The 15,474-nt window shown below is 38.3% G+C and overlaps 1 protein-coding gene across 1 annotated transcript in view; it reads left to right on the top strand.

The window, feature by feature from the left end:
* Positions 1–402: 402 nt before the first annotated feature.
* The window catches only part of SLC30A8 (solute carrier family 30 (zinc transporter), member 8), a 91,796-nt gene continuing 76,724 nt past the window's right edge, over positions 403–15,474 (top strand). Inside the window, exon 1 of the mRNA XM_012648612.1 lies at positions 403–617. Coding sequence (XP_012504066.1) covers positions 403–617 — 215 coding nt within the window. The remainder of the gene's footprint in view (positions 618–15,474) is intronic.

Below are 15,474 nucleotides of genomic sequence, written 5' to 3'. Positions count from 1 at the left end.
CTGAATTTTTAAAATCCCCATTACACCTTGTAAGATAGTTATAACTGGTAAGATTATTAGAATAAAAATATGTTGATTAAAATAACCCTCCTTAGGAAGATGACAGAAGATGTAGTTGCTATTGAGATTGGAGTGGGCCCCAGAGAGAGATGTTGAGGCTTGTTCAAATTCTTTTCACTCCTCTGGATTTTATAGGGATTCAGCAACATTAGTTAAAAAAGAAAGCCATTGAAGAGGTGGAAATGTAGTCTAACACTGTGCATTCTGTCACTTGGTCCTTCTGATTGACAGAACTGAGGACTTCTTTCCAGCCCTGTGGGTGTAAGTGCCAAGAAGATAAAAAGAGCAGAGGTAACAGCATAAGGTCACCACATGTCATGGTTCCCTGGGTGGGGAACGGTGATGCAGAAAAGGGCACGATGTCCTCCCAGGGTGGCCATCAGGCTTGTAGAGCAAGACTATAAAAATCCAAGGGTGAGGGATATGGATGGACAGCAGGACATGTATAGGACATATGATGAAGCTTTGCCTTTTAGGGATGTAAAGTACACTGAGTCCCGAGTGTCTGAGAAGATCGGGGAACTGAAAAGAGTGTTCTTGGCAGAGATAGAAGTTGAGTGACTATGGGAACTGGGGTGATGTGTATGTTTCTATATCCAAATTCATATCTGTATCTGTCATTTTGCTTGGTTATATAAGGAATAATCATGATCATAATGCAACATGTGCATTGACTCATTTAATTTTCACAATAGCCCTGAGGTATGAGACAGGCAGATCAGGGAAGGCATCATCTTTCTCACTTCAGATGAAGGTACTAAGGTCAGAAGATGTCAGGTGATTTGCCTTAAAACAGGCAAGCATTAATTGTGGGCAAGTCCATGAAAATGTGGCCAGGCAATGCAGCATAGTGATTAATGGCTTAGAATCTGAAATCAAACAGACTTTTATATCCTGTTTTTTCCATAACCGTCATGTCATCTCTTAGGAAAGCTACTGAACTTGTAGCCTCAGGTGTCTCAACTAAACATAGAATTGTGACAAAACACATTTTTTAGGTGTTTGTGATGATAAAATTAGATAAAACAGCACAGTTAGCACAAATTCTGGCACAAAATACGAATTTAATAAACATCAGTAGCTATTGTTATTGTTTTCTGGCGAGTTCCCAAGACAGGACCCAGATAAGAAAAGACAGAGAGCCAGTTATCAAAAATGGTGTTCAGGTTAGGAACTGGGTTTTGGAACCAAGGAGAAACCTAGCTATCAGAATTCAGAAAAAATAGAAAGATTAGACTATAGTAGCAGAGATCTCTTATTTGTCAACTCACCACCCCTTCCTTTTTTTAGCAACAGCACCCAACTTTCCTTTGGGGAACTACCCTTTCCCAACTCTTGGTTGCTATGTGGCTCCACTGTCCAGCCCAGGAGGGGCACCCAACCAGGCCTGGCTATTCAGAGCACCAAATTCCCTGGCTATGGGGATTAGGTCAGCCTTGGCAAGTGGACTAAGTTAATCTACTTAGAGTGAATCCTGTGCAAACGACTGGTAAAAGGCGCCATCTTTCCACTGGGGCTGCTGAGCCACTACAATGTAGGCCTGAGGGGCTGGAGGCCATCTCTTGACACCCGAGGTAAGCTCCCTCCTGACAGTGAAGTCAACCTGGAGGAACACAGAGCTGACAGATTGAGGGAAACTGAGTCCCCAATCACATGGTTTAAGGGAGCTGTGCAGCAAACCAGCTCAGCTCTAGGTTTGCTGCATGGGGTGGGCAGAGAAGACAAATGATTTAGGCATCTTTTTCTTCTTCTTTATAATTGGAGAGTTTTTGATTCTCAATTCCAAATTGTCTTTCCTGTTTAATATCTGGAAATGTCTAGATAACTGGGACAATCTGTGCCTCAAGTGGGAGCTGTGTGGCCCCAGGTGGGCTGGGAAGAAGGTTGCAGAAACTGGGAGACAAGCAACAGCATCTGGGCTGTGTCCCTCTGTAAAGAACAGGAATGACATCCCATTGCTCTGTATTCTAGTTATTGTTTCCTGTCCCCCAACCCCACTTCCTGAAAAATTTAATTGCTGCTAGGAGTTTGTGAAGATACTGCCTCACGGGTTAATTTATAAATGGTAGATGTTTTCATGCTTTCCTGAGACAGACTCGAAGTGCCAGAGTTTCTTGTATTCTGGACCTTGAAAGATGAGATTCCTGGAAAATGGTTTAATGTAGGTTGCATTGTTCTATCTCACCAACCGTTCAGAGAATTTTAATTAAGGTCTGTCAGATTCATCCCTTGCTCTTAATAAAGCCCTTTATTTAATAACTCAGTTTAGAATAGTTAAATATTAATATTTTGTTTGAAGTGCAGCCCCCATCCACCGCACAGGTAGATGTCATGCACATAAAGGAGTTGGTATATATCAAAAGTCCTGGAGACTTGGCTGAGTGTCAAGGTTTGGGCTGGGAGACAGAGAGGCCAGGCTCTGATTTCAGCTCTGTGAGAGAGAATGGGACCACTCAGCCTTCTTTTCCCAGAGCAACAATGAGAATGCTGAAATTGATTTACTTTATTGAGCCTTGGCAGGAAGTATGAGGGAGACAATGTCTTCAAACCACCAAAGTACTTGGAAAAAAGTCATCATATTACTTATAGGTTCAAGGATATACTCTGATGGATGCAATCACATAAGCAAAGTGTGCTATTATGGACTCAATAGCTAGCTATAGGGTGAGTGCTGGGGCGTGTCCCAAGGGCTCCTGTGCTCTGCAAGTTATTTGTTTTTCCTTTGAGCATGATCACATGCAGATCTGCATAGTCAGCACTTTCTTTGTTTCATTGACTGTTGATTAATTCATTAATTCACTACTTATTTCTTGAGTGTTTTACTATTTGCTTAGCACTAGAGATACAAAAAGTGGGTTAAGCATGGTTGATCTTTTAAGTCAACACATATTTATTGAGTACCTCCTATGTACCAAGGAGTGGGGATATAAAGATGGATTAGCCGTGGTCACTGCCTTCTGCAGTCTTGCCACTCAAATTATGATCTGGAGAACAGCAGCATCAACATTCCCTAGGAGTTTATTAGAGAAACACAGAACTTCAGGCCCTACCCCAGACATCCAGAATCAGAATTTTCATATAACAAGATGCCTTGGCAACTTGTATGCACGTTAAATGTTTGAGAAGCACAGCTCTAGGAAGGCTTATGTCACAGTGTAGTTTAGTGGGAAAAGAATGAAGTAGTGGTTTAGAAGTTTGACTGCCATTGGTTGCCAACATTTTGCTCTGATGCTTGCAATGGAATGGAAGCAAGTCATTTATCTATGTTATAACTCAATGTATTATCTTCAAACTAGAGATAAAATATGTGCTCTTCCTCAGGTGCTATTGTGAAGATCAGATGAGAAAATAGTTGGAAAATTGTTAGTGCCATCTGAAAGGAAGTCATTTCTATTGTAAGATTTAAAGTTTAGAGAAGCTTCTGTGTATTAGGCCTCACTGCATTGCCTAGGAACTAGGATTTGATTCTGATTTAACAATTTCCTGTATTGTGATTCTATGTCGAGGCATTCTTACCTCTACCATTCAGAGATGTGAATAGCAGGCTTGTGAAGCTACCAGCATGCCGTCAGTTTCCTGTGTTTGTTAGCGCTAGATATACAGAAATTGCTGTGATAGATATTTTATGTATCCAACTCATTTCCTACTCTCACATGGTATTTATTTTAAGATGCTGATGTAATATACAAAATAATTATAATTCATGGTACAATAATGTAGATGCTCTGAGCATATTTCAAATAATCAGTAAAGACATAGGTAGATTTAAATAAAACACAGATTTGTGAAACCAGAACACAACAGATTTCTTAAAGACTATATTTTTCTCACCTGCTCCTTTAGCAAACTCACAGGGCAGTTGGGTTGCGAGACTTCCACAGGTGTTGGAGAAAACTATCACTAGATCACTAGGAAATGATGACCTGGCTCCAGGTGGGAACAAACACCTTGTCTTAGCCATCAAGATAGAGGATTCAGACACATAGCACTTAGAACAGAAGCTCTTTTTCTCTATCATGGTCTATAAAATTTCTCCGGGAAAGCTCGATCTTACTGCTTACCTACACCTAGCAATAATTACCAGTTGGTTAGGATTTGGATGAGAAAAACTATGCCAATGTTCAACCAGCAAGGACCATCACTGAGCCCTCCATACCTGTCTCATACTCTCCATCCCACCCATCTGAACTGCTATGCAGATTTCGTGACACAGACTTTGAACACCAAGGGAGTATACTTGGTGAAGTAGTAACTCTTTGGTGATAATACAGAATAGAAAATCAATCTGGAGAAATTAAGTTTTACTACTGAACACTTAAGCCATGGGGTAATCACTAGAGCAAATTCCTCCATCAAAGGTTAAGGTGACCCCCATCAGTTTTAAATCCTGAGCCCTCCTATTACACAGTGTTTCATATTATAAAGCGAATTAATTGGCTGTTTAGTGAGCTGGAGACTCGAGATTTCCTACCTCTGATCATTTAGCAGATTCTCAACTAGGTGAGACTTAGAGATTGGAGTCTACTGAGAGAACAAGGGGCAGTGTATAGAAAGCCATCCTTTTGTAGGTTATACTACCCCAGCCATAGAGTACTCCCTAGCTGTGTGAAAGTGACCACGTCAGCCCTCCAGAGTGACAGCCACAGAGGCTGGGAGCAGCCTCAGAAATGAGAATGTAGAGCTCTGAATTATATTTTAGGCTCTACAAGACAATCACCTTCTTTGTTTCTGCAAATGGAAAACCAGCAAGAGGAACTGCTCTGTTTAGCAGGTGATGCAGCAAAGTTGGGAATAGCTAAAGGTTATCTTCACAAGTATCCTCCCTGCCTGCCATTCTGACCCTCTCTTCCCCCGTCAATCTTCTGTTCCAGTTCTCTTTGTTCCTTTCTGGGGTACTTCTTCCCTTGTGCAACCGCCACTCTGGACCCCCTTGGCCACACTCCCAAACACTTCTCCATGTTTGCATTTTTTTTAGTAGAAGTGAGTATTCTTTTTGCATAATTCTTTCATGATTGTAATTTTATTTCCCTCCACAAATAGGCATTGAACACCTACTTTGTGTTAGGCAGAAGACAAGTTTTTTCTCATTGATACTCCTTTTAGGTGAGGGAGTCAGATACCAACCAAACAAATAAATGAAATAGGTTAATTTCAGTGAGTAATAAATGGAAGAAAGACAGTTCAGCAGTTACAGGAATAAAGACTGGGGATAAAAATTCAGAGCCACTTTCTACAGAGTGGTCGGGTAAGTGCTGATTGAGGTAGTAGCACATGAGCTGAGACCCAGTCAGTGAGAAGGGGCCACCTCTTCTGAGACCTGGAAGGGATCATGCCACATACTGCAGGTTCCTGAGGTGCTTAAAGGTAGGCTTATAGGAAGGGGAGGTTCAGGACTTGTCTGGAAGCTGCATATGCAGAGCAAGCACATTGTTTTTGCTTGTGTCATGCATTGGTTGTGTGCTTTTGTTTAAGTGGCTTGAGGAAGGTTTGTAGACATTTTTATGGAGGGGAGAAGAGCTCCCTTACCAACCTTCTGTACACCCTTTCTTGAAGACTTTAGCAAAGTCTTAGATAAAAACAAGAAATGCTAATAAGGGGCAATGTGGTTGGAGTTTGTCATGTGTGGGCAAAGGTGAGATGAGCTGAGGCCTGAGAAGTCCACAGGGCCTTATATGTGGACCATGACAGCAAAGAGCTTGAATTTCAATCTGAGTGTGATGGGATGGCCCTGGAGGACTTGATTAGAAGTGACGGAATGGTGATTTGATCTAATAAAATACCTAATTCATGGGCATGTCCAGATTCTAATTAAACTCAACTAAAATACTAATACCAATACTGATATCACAGACAATGAAAATTCTGTATAATCATTTATAACTACTGCAGCTATGAATGGCATATGTGTAACTCCTCCTCATAAGGGCAATGACCCAGATACAGTGCAAGGTAGAATAAAGGCAATGACAAGTATACTAGCTATAAGTGCACCCTTTTCTATTCTCCAAAAAACATACTAGAATGCATGAGTAGCATAGCTATGGGTATTACTTTCAAGTCTGCCTTGATTTTTATATAAAGAATTAGAATTAGAACTATTCCTTACTTGTTACTCCCAGCATACCTCCCAAATTGGTAGGTAACCTGGCTATCCTTGAAGTCACTCTTTTTCTTCTTGTCACCATCAAAATCTCTTCTTAGGTATCAAGTACAGTGAAATCGGAAACATTCTGCTGGTTTAGTTTACACTCAAGTATCCACAGGAGACAGTGACTTGATATGTTTATTCTCCAAGAATGTGCATTTGAATAGGAACACAAGTCAGGGTTATAGTAGACAAATATTTGGGCAAAAATCCTTCTTAGAATTCCTGAAACTAACTCATGTAGATCTCCACCTATACTATCCTAATATTTTAGAACACTGCTCCCTCTTCTGATACCTTGTGGTTTCTATGCTCTTAAAAATGATTGCTGCGACACTCTAGAAATGCTTAGGACTCAAAGGTAATAAAAAATAATTTGTAGCTACCAGCATTTTTTGTCCTTTTAGGAAAGGCTTCTCTTTGGAAGAATTTTTCATTCATGGGAAGCAAAAGGGCTCTTCTGAATAAAACAAAAACACCAGCAGTTATAACATTAGCTGATGCATGTAGTGTTTTCTGTGTGCCAGGCTGAGTTATGAGCACTTTACTTATATTAACCCATTTAATCCTTGCAGCAACCTGTGTAGCAGACATTCTTGCATCCCCATTTTGTGAACAAAAATTGGACAAAGACAGTTATGTTAAATCCACACACTTGCAAATATGTGGATAATTTGGGAGTTCTGAACATGTAACACTACCTCAGTAAGAGTGTCAGCCACAGAGTCAGATCCCAGAGGATACGAGTTATCAATCACTAAACTCATTTCTGCAGGATGTGCCAAAGGCTGCCACTGTTGGGGAGGAAGATGCCTAACCAAAAAAATTTATTCTTGTTAGAGAGTGCAATAAAGCTATGGAGAAAGGTTTTCAACTTTTAATTATTAAATGGTGAAATAGAATTTCAGATGAATCCCTCAGATATAATTTATATTATAATATTTTATGTTGCTTCATGTACTTATGTCAGAGAAGATGGCTCTAAATGAATTTTATTGGACCTAAAGGGGGGCTTGCTGTCCTCGCTCTAGGGATGATCTGTCGTCATCTCAGCAGGGAGCTACGAGCATCTCATGTACTACTATGATGAAATCTTCTTTAAAACTTGAAAAAGTCAGAGGTAAAAAGGTCTTTCAGACTAAATATTTGACTTCTAAGGTAAAATTGCAAGTTAATGCTAACAGCAAGATCTGTCTCTTCGTTTTCTTTTTTATTATATTTGCCTTTTCCTTATGAACATGACCAAGAATTCATTTGCTAGAGGTCGCCAAAATTATGTAATTGCTCTTGTCCTAATTTCTTAAAGACATTTACCTGTTGCAAATTCAACTCAGAAACATTTGGGGTTATTTTTCCAGTTCAGATTTTATACCTTCTCTCTCTGTCTCAAAAAAAAAAAAAAAAATCAGAAAAGAAAAGCCTTGCAAAACAACAGTTGCTCACAGATAAAATAAAAGCAACTGTCCATCTGTCTTCATTGGTCTTTTAAAATCACAAGTTGTCTTTCTAATTTCTCTTCAACTTTTGACATACAACTCAAAACACCTTTTCACAGACAGGTTATGTGGTTATTTCAAATACTGTCTAAAAACTCAGTAAAGAGATTTGATTAAATTAGAAGCACAGATGACTGATACTCTTAAAATAATTGCTGCCTTAGTGATTCAACATGTGAGCTCTGCCATTTATTACACTTTTAAGTGAACTAATCTAAATTAAAATCTTCTAAGATCAATAGCTCATTCTTTTTTTAACTACAGAGCATTGTTAATGCATTACTGGGCCAGATAAGTCATATTTTCAGAACTTGAAAGTCTAGAGCAGTCTAATGTAGCCTAATGTGAAATATTTTGCAACTGGCCCCTTTTATGTTTTGCAGAAATATGTTAAAAAATATCAGCCAGTCCAAATATAAATGTCTCTACACATATCTAGTCCCTTCTCACAGCATACCTCCTCACCTGGAAGATATTATCATTTTCTTTTAATGTATAAAACTGCTCATCAAGCTGGTCTTTTATTACCTGAACAACAGTTTGAGTCATTTATCTTTGCATTGCTGTCAAGTGATGGTAAAATTTTGGTGAATTTATAGAAAGAAAATAGCATGAATAATTCAGTTAACATTGAAATTCACTCAAGAGTGTGATATTGGAAATCACGTAAATGCCTATAAGCCACTGAGAAAGGCCTACTATCTATAGGGAATTCAGATTTGGGAGAAGTCAATTATGGCAGTCCGCAGTTTTTGGCTTCCATGCTAAGAAATATAGAATGTTAATTTCAAAAGGACAAATTCAAGTTTTCATTACCTATATCAGAAATAGTATTCTGGGAAAGGTTCCAGCTAGGCTTTATTTATAGGCTATAAGAAACTTGAATGTGGTGCTGATAAACCGTGAGGTTAGCATGTGAAGGTGCTTCCTCGACAGTAATCTCAGAGTTCCACTGTGGTCACAAAGCAACTCCCAGCTTCAGCTGTTGTCTCTAGCATCCTTAGTTCATATACTTTGTGTTAGGGAAATATTTGCAATCTACCCTGGGCTATAATTTTGTTGGAGTCAGTCCATACTGCCTCTTTTTCATCTTCATAATTTATGCTGAGTTTCTAAAGGTAGAAGAAAAGGAGACTCCTGGCCAATGCCAGGGTTCTGGCTCCTGAAGTATCCCTTCCACTTGCCACACCCACTTTAGTCAAAGAGGAAGCTAAGGAGAATGAGAGAAGAATATACTCTCTAAAGACTTATTCTACCTGACCACCTATTCAGCCATTCTTCTCTGGTGCTGCAAACTCCCATGTGCCACTCCATCGCTAGATCACATCATCTGGCCATAAGTATGGTCATTAAATTTAAGTTTCATTATGTATGGCTAATGTCATAACACCCTGTCCTTGAAATGCTCCCAGGAAGCTTAGAGTCTTGGAAGATGGCAGAAGTTGTAGTATTGGGAAGGTGCAGTGTTATATTAAGATACAATGTAAGATGTTTTTAATAAACAAATTAAAAAAAGTTGCAGGACAAAAAACCAACACACAAAAATCAATTGTGTTTCTATACACTAACAACAAACTATCAGAAAGGGAAATTAAGAAAGCAATCCCATCTATAATACCATTAAAAAGAATAAAATAATTAGGAGTAAACTTAACCGAAGAGGTGAAAGACTTATACACTGAAAGCTCCAAAACACTGATGAAAGAAAACAGACAAATAAATGAAAAGACATTCCATGCTCATGAAATGGAAGACTTAATATTGTTCAAATGTTTATACTACTCTAAACAATTTACAGACTCAATGCAATCTCTATCAAATTTTCACTGGCAGTTTTTGCATAAATAGAGAAACAATCCTACAAGTCATATGCAGCCACGAAGGACGTAAATTAACTAAAATCATCTTGAAAAAAAAGAACAAAGCTGGAGGCATCACATTTATCTTATTTCAAACTATATTTCATAGCTTTAGTAATTAAAACAGTATGATACCTGCGTAAATACAGACATATAGACCAATGAAAAGAAATAGAGATATCAGAAATAAAACTGCACATATATAGTCAACTCATCTTTGACAAAGGTGCCAAGAATGTGCAATGGAGAAAGGAGAACTTTCTCTGAAGAACTTCAGCTGCTGCCTAGGAGTGTGTGCCCAGAGAGTTCTTGTCCTGACCAGGAGTAAGCACCCTTGTAAGTAACCTCTAATAAACTCACCTAACTCAACAAGCTGGGCTCATCTGAGTGATTCTTTGGTCTGTCTGCTCCATCTCAATTGGGGGCTGGTTTTTCTATACTGTCCTGGGATTTTCCCAGAATAATAGTCAACTTCTATAACTCGATAGCAAAAACAAAATATAACCAACTAAGCAAACAAACAAAAAACCAAAACCCCTAAACCCAAATAACCTGATTAAAAAATGGGCAAAAAAAAAGCTTGAATAGAGATTTCTCCAAAAAATTCATTCAAATGGCCAATAGGTGTATGAAAAGATGTTCAACATCACTAATTGTCAGGGAAATGCAAATTAAAACCACGATTAGATGTCACTTCACACTGTTAGGATGGCCATCAATAAAAGTAAATGAATATTAATACACAGACAATAACAAGTGTTGTCAAGATTGTGGAGAGATTGGCACCCTTGTGCACTGTAGGTGAGAAGGCAAAATGATGTAACCACTATGGAAAATAACATGGAGTTTCCTCAATAAACTAGAAATTGAACTACCATATGATACAGTAATCCTACTTCCATGTATTTATCCAAAATAACTGAAATTGGGATCTCAAAGAGATATTTGCATTCAGTGTTTACTGTTGCATTATTCACAATAGCCAAGATTGGGAAGCAGCCTAAACATCCATTAATAGATAAATGGATAATGAAAATATGGTACATACTTAGAATATTATTCAACCTTAAAAAAGAAGGAAATTCTGTTGTGTAAGTCTGTCAGGCTGCTATAACAAAATATCATAAACTGGGTAGCTTATAAACAGCAGAAATTTATTTCTCATTGTTATGGAGGCTGAGAGTCCATGATCAAGATGCCAGCAGATTCCCTGTCTGGTGAGTTTCTGCTTTCTGGTTCACAGATGGTGCCTTCATCCTGGATGCTCACTTGGTGCTCTCTGGGACCTCTTTGATAAGGACCCTAATCCCATTCATAGCTAGTATATGCTACGACATGGGTGAAACTTGAGGACATTATGCTAAGTGCAAGAAGCCTGTCATAAAAGAAGACATACTGCATGATTCCACATATATGAGGTATCTAAAATAATCAAACTCATAGAAACTGAAAGTAGAATGATGGTTTCCAGGGGCTAGAGAGAGGGGGAAATGGAGAGTTGCTGTTCGATGAGTTTGAAATTTCAGTTAAGGAAGATAAAAAAAACTTCTAAAGCTCTGCTGTACAACATTGTGCTTATAGTTAACAATACTATAGTACACACTTAAAAAAATTTAAGATGGTAGGTCTCATGTTATGTTTTTCATAATAAAAAAGGTAAAATGTAAGCTGTCATCATGTATGATATGTGGAATTTAACAGAAATGGAAACCAGGTTATTAGAGTGTTCATTCCATTTGATGCTGCTTTACTGGGTGTTTATACTCAAGCTAATTACTTATTAGTAACTAAGGCTTAGAAGCAGTGATAAAATTGGCCTTTGTATGGCCTGTAGACTTATTCTAATTTGTTTATAGTAGGATCCATTGTGGGAAAATAAGATTAAGAGACCTACTTAACCGACTTTGCAGCTGCAGAGTTTAGGCCCTGACATCCTTTAATAATAGGTAATATTGTCTTGAGATCTTATGAAGGGTTAGGCAATATTCCAAACACTGTTCAAACATTATCTCATTTAATAATTACAAAAATCCAATACATTAGATACCTATTATAATCATCCACCTTTTACACATAAGGAAACTGATTAAACCACTTGCCCAAATTTACCTAGCTCATAAATGGCAGATCAGGGATTTGAACCCAGGCCTTCCACCTCTAGGGCTGATACCCTTAACCTTGGCTGTCTGAACTCGCCCTCTCCCTCTCCCTGTCTGTACTCTTCATGGCTTCCAACAGATGGGCTCACACTCTTCATCGGAGTGCTGACACCTACTGTGGCCCTAGATGAACCCGTAGTTGAGGCAGAAAATTTTAAACATTGTCACATTCTCATTTAGTAGGACCCACACCACACCTGAGCTCTGGGTGCTCCAGTGAAGACTACCTCATTGAAGCCGCCATCTCTTTTCTGATGAGTAGGAGCCATAGAGCCTTGTGGCATCTTTGGCATCCTTGTTGCTGACCACATTCTGCCTTTATTTCTCAAAGGACCACTGTCTCCATCCCCTCCATGGGCTCTGCTCCTCTGTTTAGAAAGCCTCAAGTCAATTGCTCCCCAAATCATGGCAGAGCTTGTTATGGTTTTTGACATTGTACTAGGCACTTCTCTACAGCTTTAGAACATATATCTCATAAGAGAGGGACTTACTGGACTTATTCACCATTGACCTTCAGCACTGAGCCATTGCTTGGCATAGAATAGGCACGTAACAAACACATGTTGAAATAGTGGGAAGTTTCTTTGTCTTCTGTCTCACCTTAGGGGGCAGACCTCGGGCCAGGCTTCATTTACCTCACTTTCACCATTTGCTCCTTGCCACTGGGAAATTAACCATCCTTTTCTGGGCCTAAGTTTTAATACATGACAACAGATAGAATGTGCCAACATTTAAACCTTCTCATTTATTCAGATGACACAGAGATTAAAGGTCTACTCCCTGACCAGACGCCTTCATGTTTTAAAAATGTGATCCAGCTGATTTTATGCAATGCATAAACAGACATCGGAATGAGACTAATGGATTACATTTACATAAACAGGCTATCAATATTAAAATAACATGAAGGAAAGTTTAGATGTAATATTAATTAGAAACCTGAACTAATTTCATTATTAGCCATTAATACCCTGGGAACATGATAATATTTCTTGAAGTACTGAAATGAAAGTTTATTGGGGTATCTTTTGTGTGCAGAGTAATATAAAAATTTTAAAATATAAATCAATTTATTTAATTTTTAAAATTATACTTTATTTAAAGCACTTATATATTTTACTTTGTCATTTTAACAGCTTTTTAAAGGTATAACTCACCACCGTAAAGTTCCCTTGCTTTGAGCATACAATTCAATGATTTTTAGTAAATTTATAGAGTTGTGCAATATCACTACATTCTAATTTTAGAACACAATATGTCATTCTTAATGTACTTCACATAACAAGCCAGTTGCTTATTTTAATTTCTCATTTCATTTACAAACTACAGAAAGGACACTAAAGATTTTGGGAACTATTGATGAGGAAATTGAACAAAGGGCTTTCATTGGGTACTAGCTGGTATAGCTGGTATGTTAACTTGCTGTGGGGAAACCTCTCATCTTTCAGCTTTTGTCTGCGCACCCTTATTATAGCCTTAAGAAGCAAGTGTCTGGTTACTTGCAACTTGATAGACTCTTGACAAGTGATGTCCAAGGCAGAGGCAAAGCTGGGGAAGGACATGGATGGGAGTGAGGACCAAGTGATTCCCATGAGCACATTCTCCAAAAGTAGCATCTTTTCCAGCATTGAGGCTCATAGAGAATATTGTGCAAGGATAGACCCTTTTTTATGTACACATTCCCCTGATAGTAAAAACTGGTCTAAGGAGATGCAATCTTTGGTCATAGAAAGAGAGGAGCAGAGAATTGTGCCAAACTTTTACAGCAAGAATATTGTACTAGTCAGAAGAGACTAGTGTATACTACAGAAACAAACAAGTCACAGATCTCAAATGTTCATAGCAACAAAGATTTGTTTACCCTTATGTTACAAGTCCAATGCAGGTTAGTTGGAAGGCTCTGCTGATTAAGTGTTGTCATTCATGCGCCCGGGCTAATGCAGGCTCAATTTCTACACATGCTTTCACAGTTGCCACAGTGGGGAAAGATCAGTGCTATAGGTTCTTACATTGGCATTTAAATACCTCAACCAGAAAGTGATTCAGGTGACTTTCACTCTCAACCCATGGGGTAGAATAAGCAATATGACCACATCTTCAAAAAGGCAAGAAGTCTTCCCTGTGTCCAAAAAAAAAAAAAACAAACAAACCAAAAAACAGAATTGAAAATCAGTGAATAGCAGTAAATATTGCCACATATTTACCATTTAATGAAATAAGGGGAAAACAAACACATGCAAGATTGAGATACCAAAATTCTAGCATCAGAATTTCTTTTTAGTGAGAGAGCTCTTTTTATTTGGAAAAATATCTTGATAGACGTGTTGGTGTGAGGGGTGAGCACTAACAAACTGGGCAACAGAAGATTATTCCTGAACTACTCGGAGTGTGGTAAGTTTAAGAAATTGTTATGATTCTAAGAGGAAGAAGAGAAAAGAACAAAAAATAAAATGAAGGGATAGAAGTTGCCAAGATGGAAAGACCGAGGCAAGACAGGTGAAAGACCAGTGAACATCTCAGACCTATTAGTAAAATGACTGAAGTACCATTTCAGAACAGTGATGCCTCAGGATCCTTTGCATACGCTGCAATGGTTCACATGCTGCCATTTGACACCCTCCTTTGCCACCATCATTGGAAAGTCTGCTCCATTCATCAATGCCTTGTGTGCACAGATTTCTTCTGAGAAGAGATGAAAGAGAGTTCATTTTCTGGTTGAATCTATTGCTACACGAAGGTAGGTTATGTGGTGGCAAACACCTTCCCTGTATCCTTTGTGCTCTCCAAGAAAGTTACCAAAATACAGGGAAGACTATGGAATTTAAAGTTAAAGGCAACTATTAATATTTCAAGGATCCAGGAGACCCCCCAAATAGTTAAATCAGAATATGTCCAGGATTTTTAATCAGAATAAGGAATTTTGGTGTTTAAGAAAGTTCTTTGTTTCAGTTGAGAGTTTTGAATCTATCTAGTCTCCAAATTTGGAAATGTAGGTTTGCCTTATGGGTTTTGGTTCTCTTCTTTTTAATTTTTCTATTCTTTTATACTTTTTTCATTTTTTATCCATTTCACATGAAGAGACACCAGCCCAGATTTGTGTGACTCTAATGTGGTCAGTGGAGGAATCAGGAGTTTATGCCACTAATTTTCATTCCAACTTCTGGAGCCTTAGACAGCACATACATTTCAGGAATTTCTTTTCAACTCAAGGAAAAAAATCGTAAAGTGTTGCTGTGAATGGAGATGTGCATGGGAAATTTCTGCTATCAGGAAGGCGTGGCATTGTAGAGAGCGAGGGACCTCTATCAGCAACAACTCTTGAGGCTTGGAAATCAATGTGGCTGTGACGCTAGGAATGAAAAGCTTCCTGCTCCAGATTTTGCCAGGTGCTTGTGCTCTTTACTAATTTCAGCCACAATTATAAGGATGATAAAATGGAAAAGTAAACATTTGTGCAATGACTGAGAAAAGTCAATTAGTTTTGCACCAATGAGGAATAATGTAGAACTCCTCATGTCTTATAACAAATTGGCTCTCTCCACATATATTTTAGAATACATATGTACTGTACAAATGTACTTAGAAATTTAAGTAGCACTAGAATAAAGTATATTCTGCAAGTTTTAGTATAAGAAATAAGGCAATAAAAATTTCTGTATTTTAAGAAGAATAAATAATTAAAATAGGATCTGGGTGTGTAATAATCTATCTGGTGAATATCAGAGTTTTTCTTCCAGAAGGGATCAGTTTCAATG

The sequence above is a fragment of the Propithecus coquereli genome, unplaced genomic scaffold (genome assembly GCF_000956105.1).
Source record: "Propithecus coquereli isolate 6110/MARCELLA unplaced genomic scaffold, Pcoq_1.0 Scaffold290, whole genome shotgun sequence".
Taxonomy (NCBI): Eukaryota; Metazoa; Chordata; class Mammalia; order Primates; family Indriidae; genus Propithecus; species Propithecus coquereli.
This window is presented reverse-complemented; position numbering and strand designations above follow the sequence as displayed.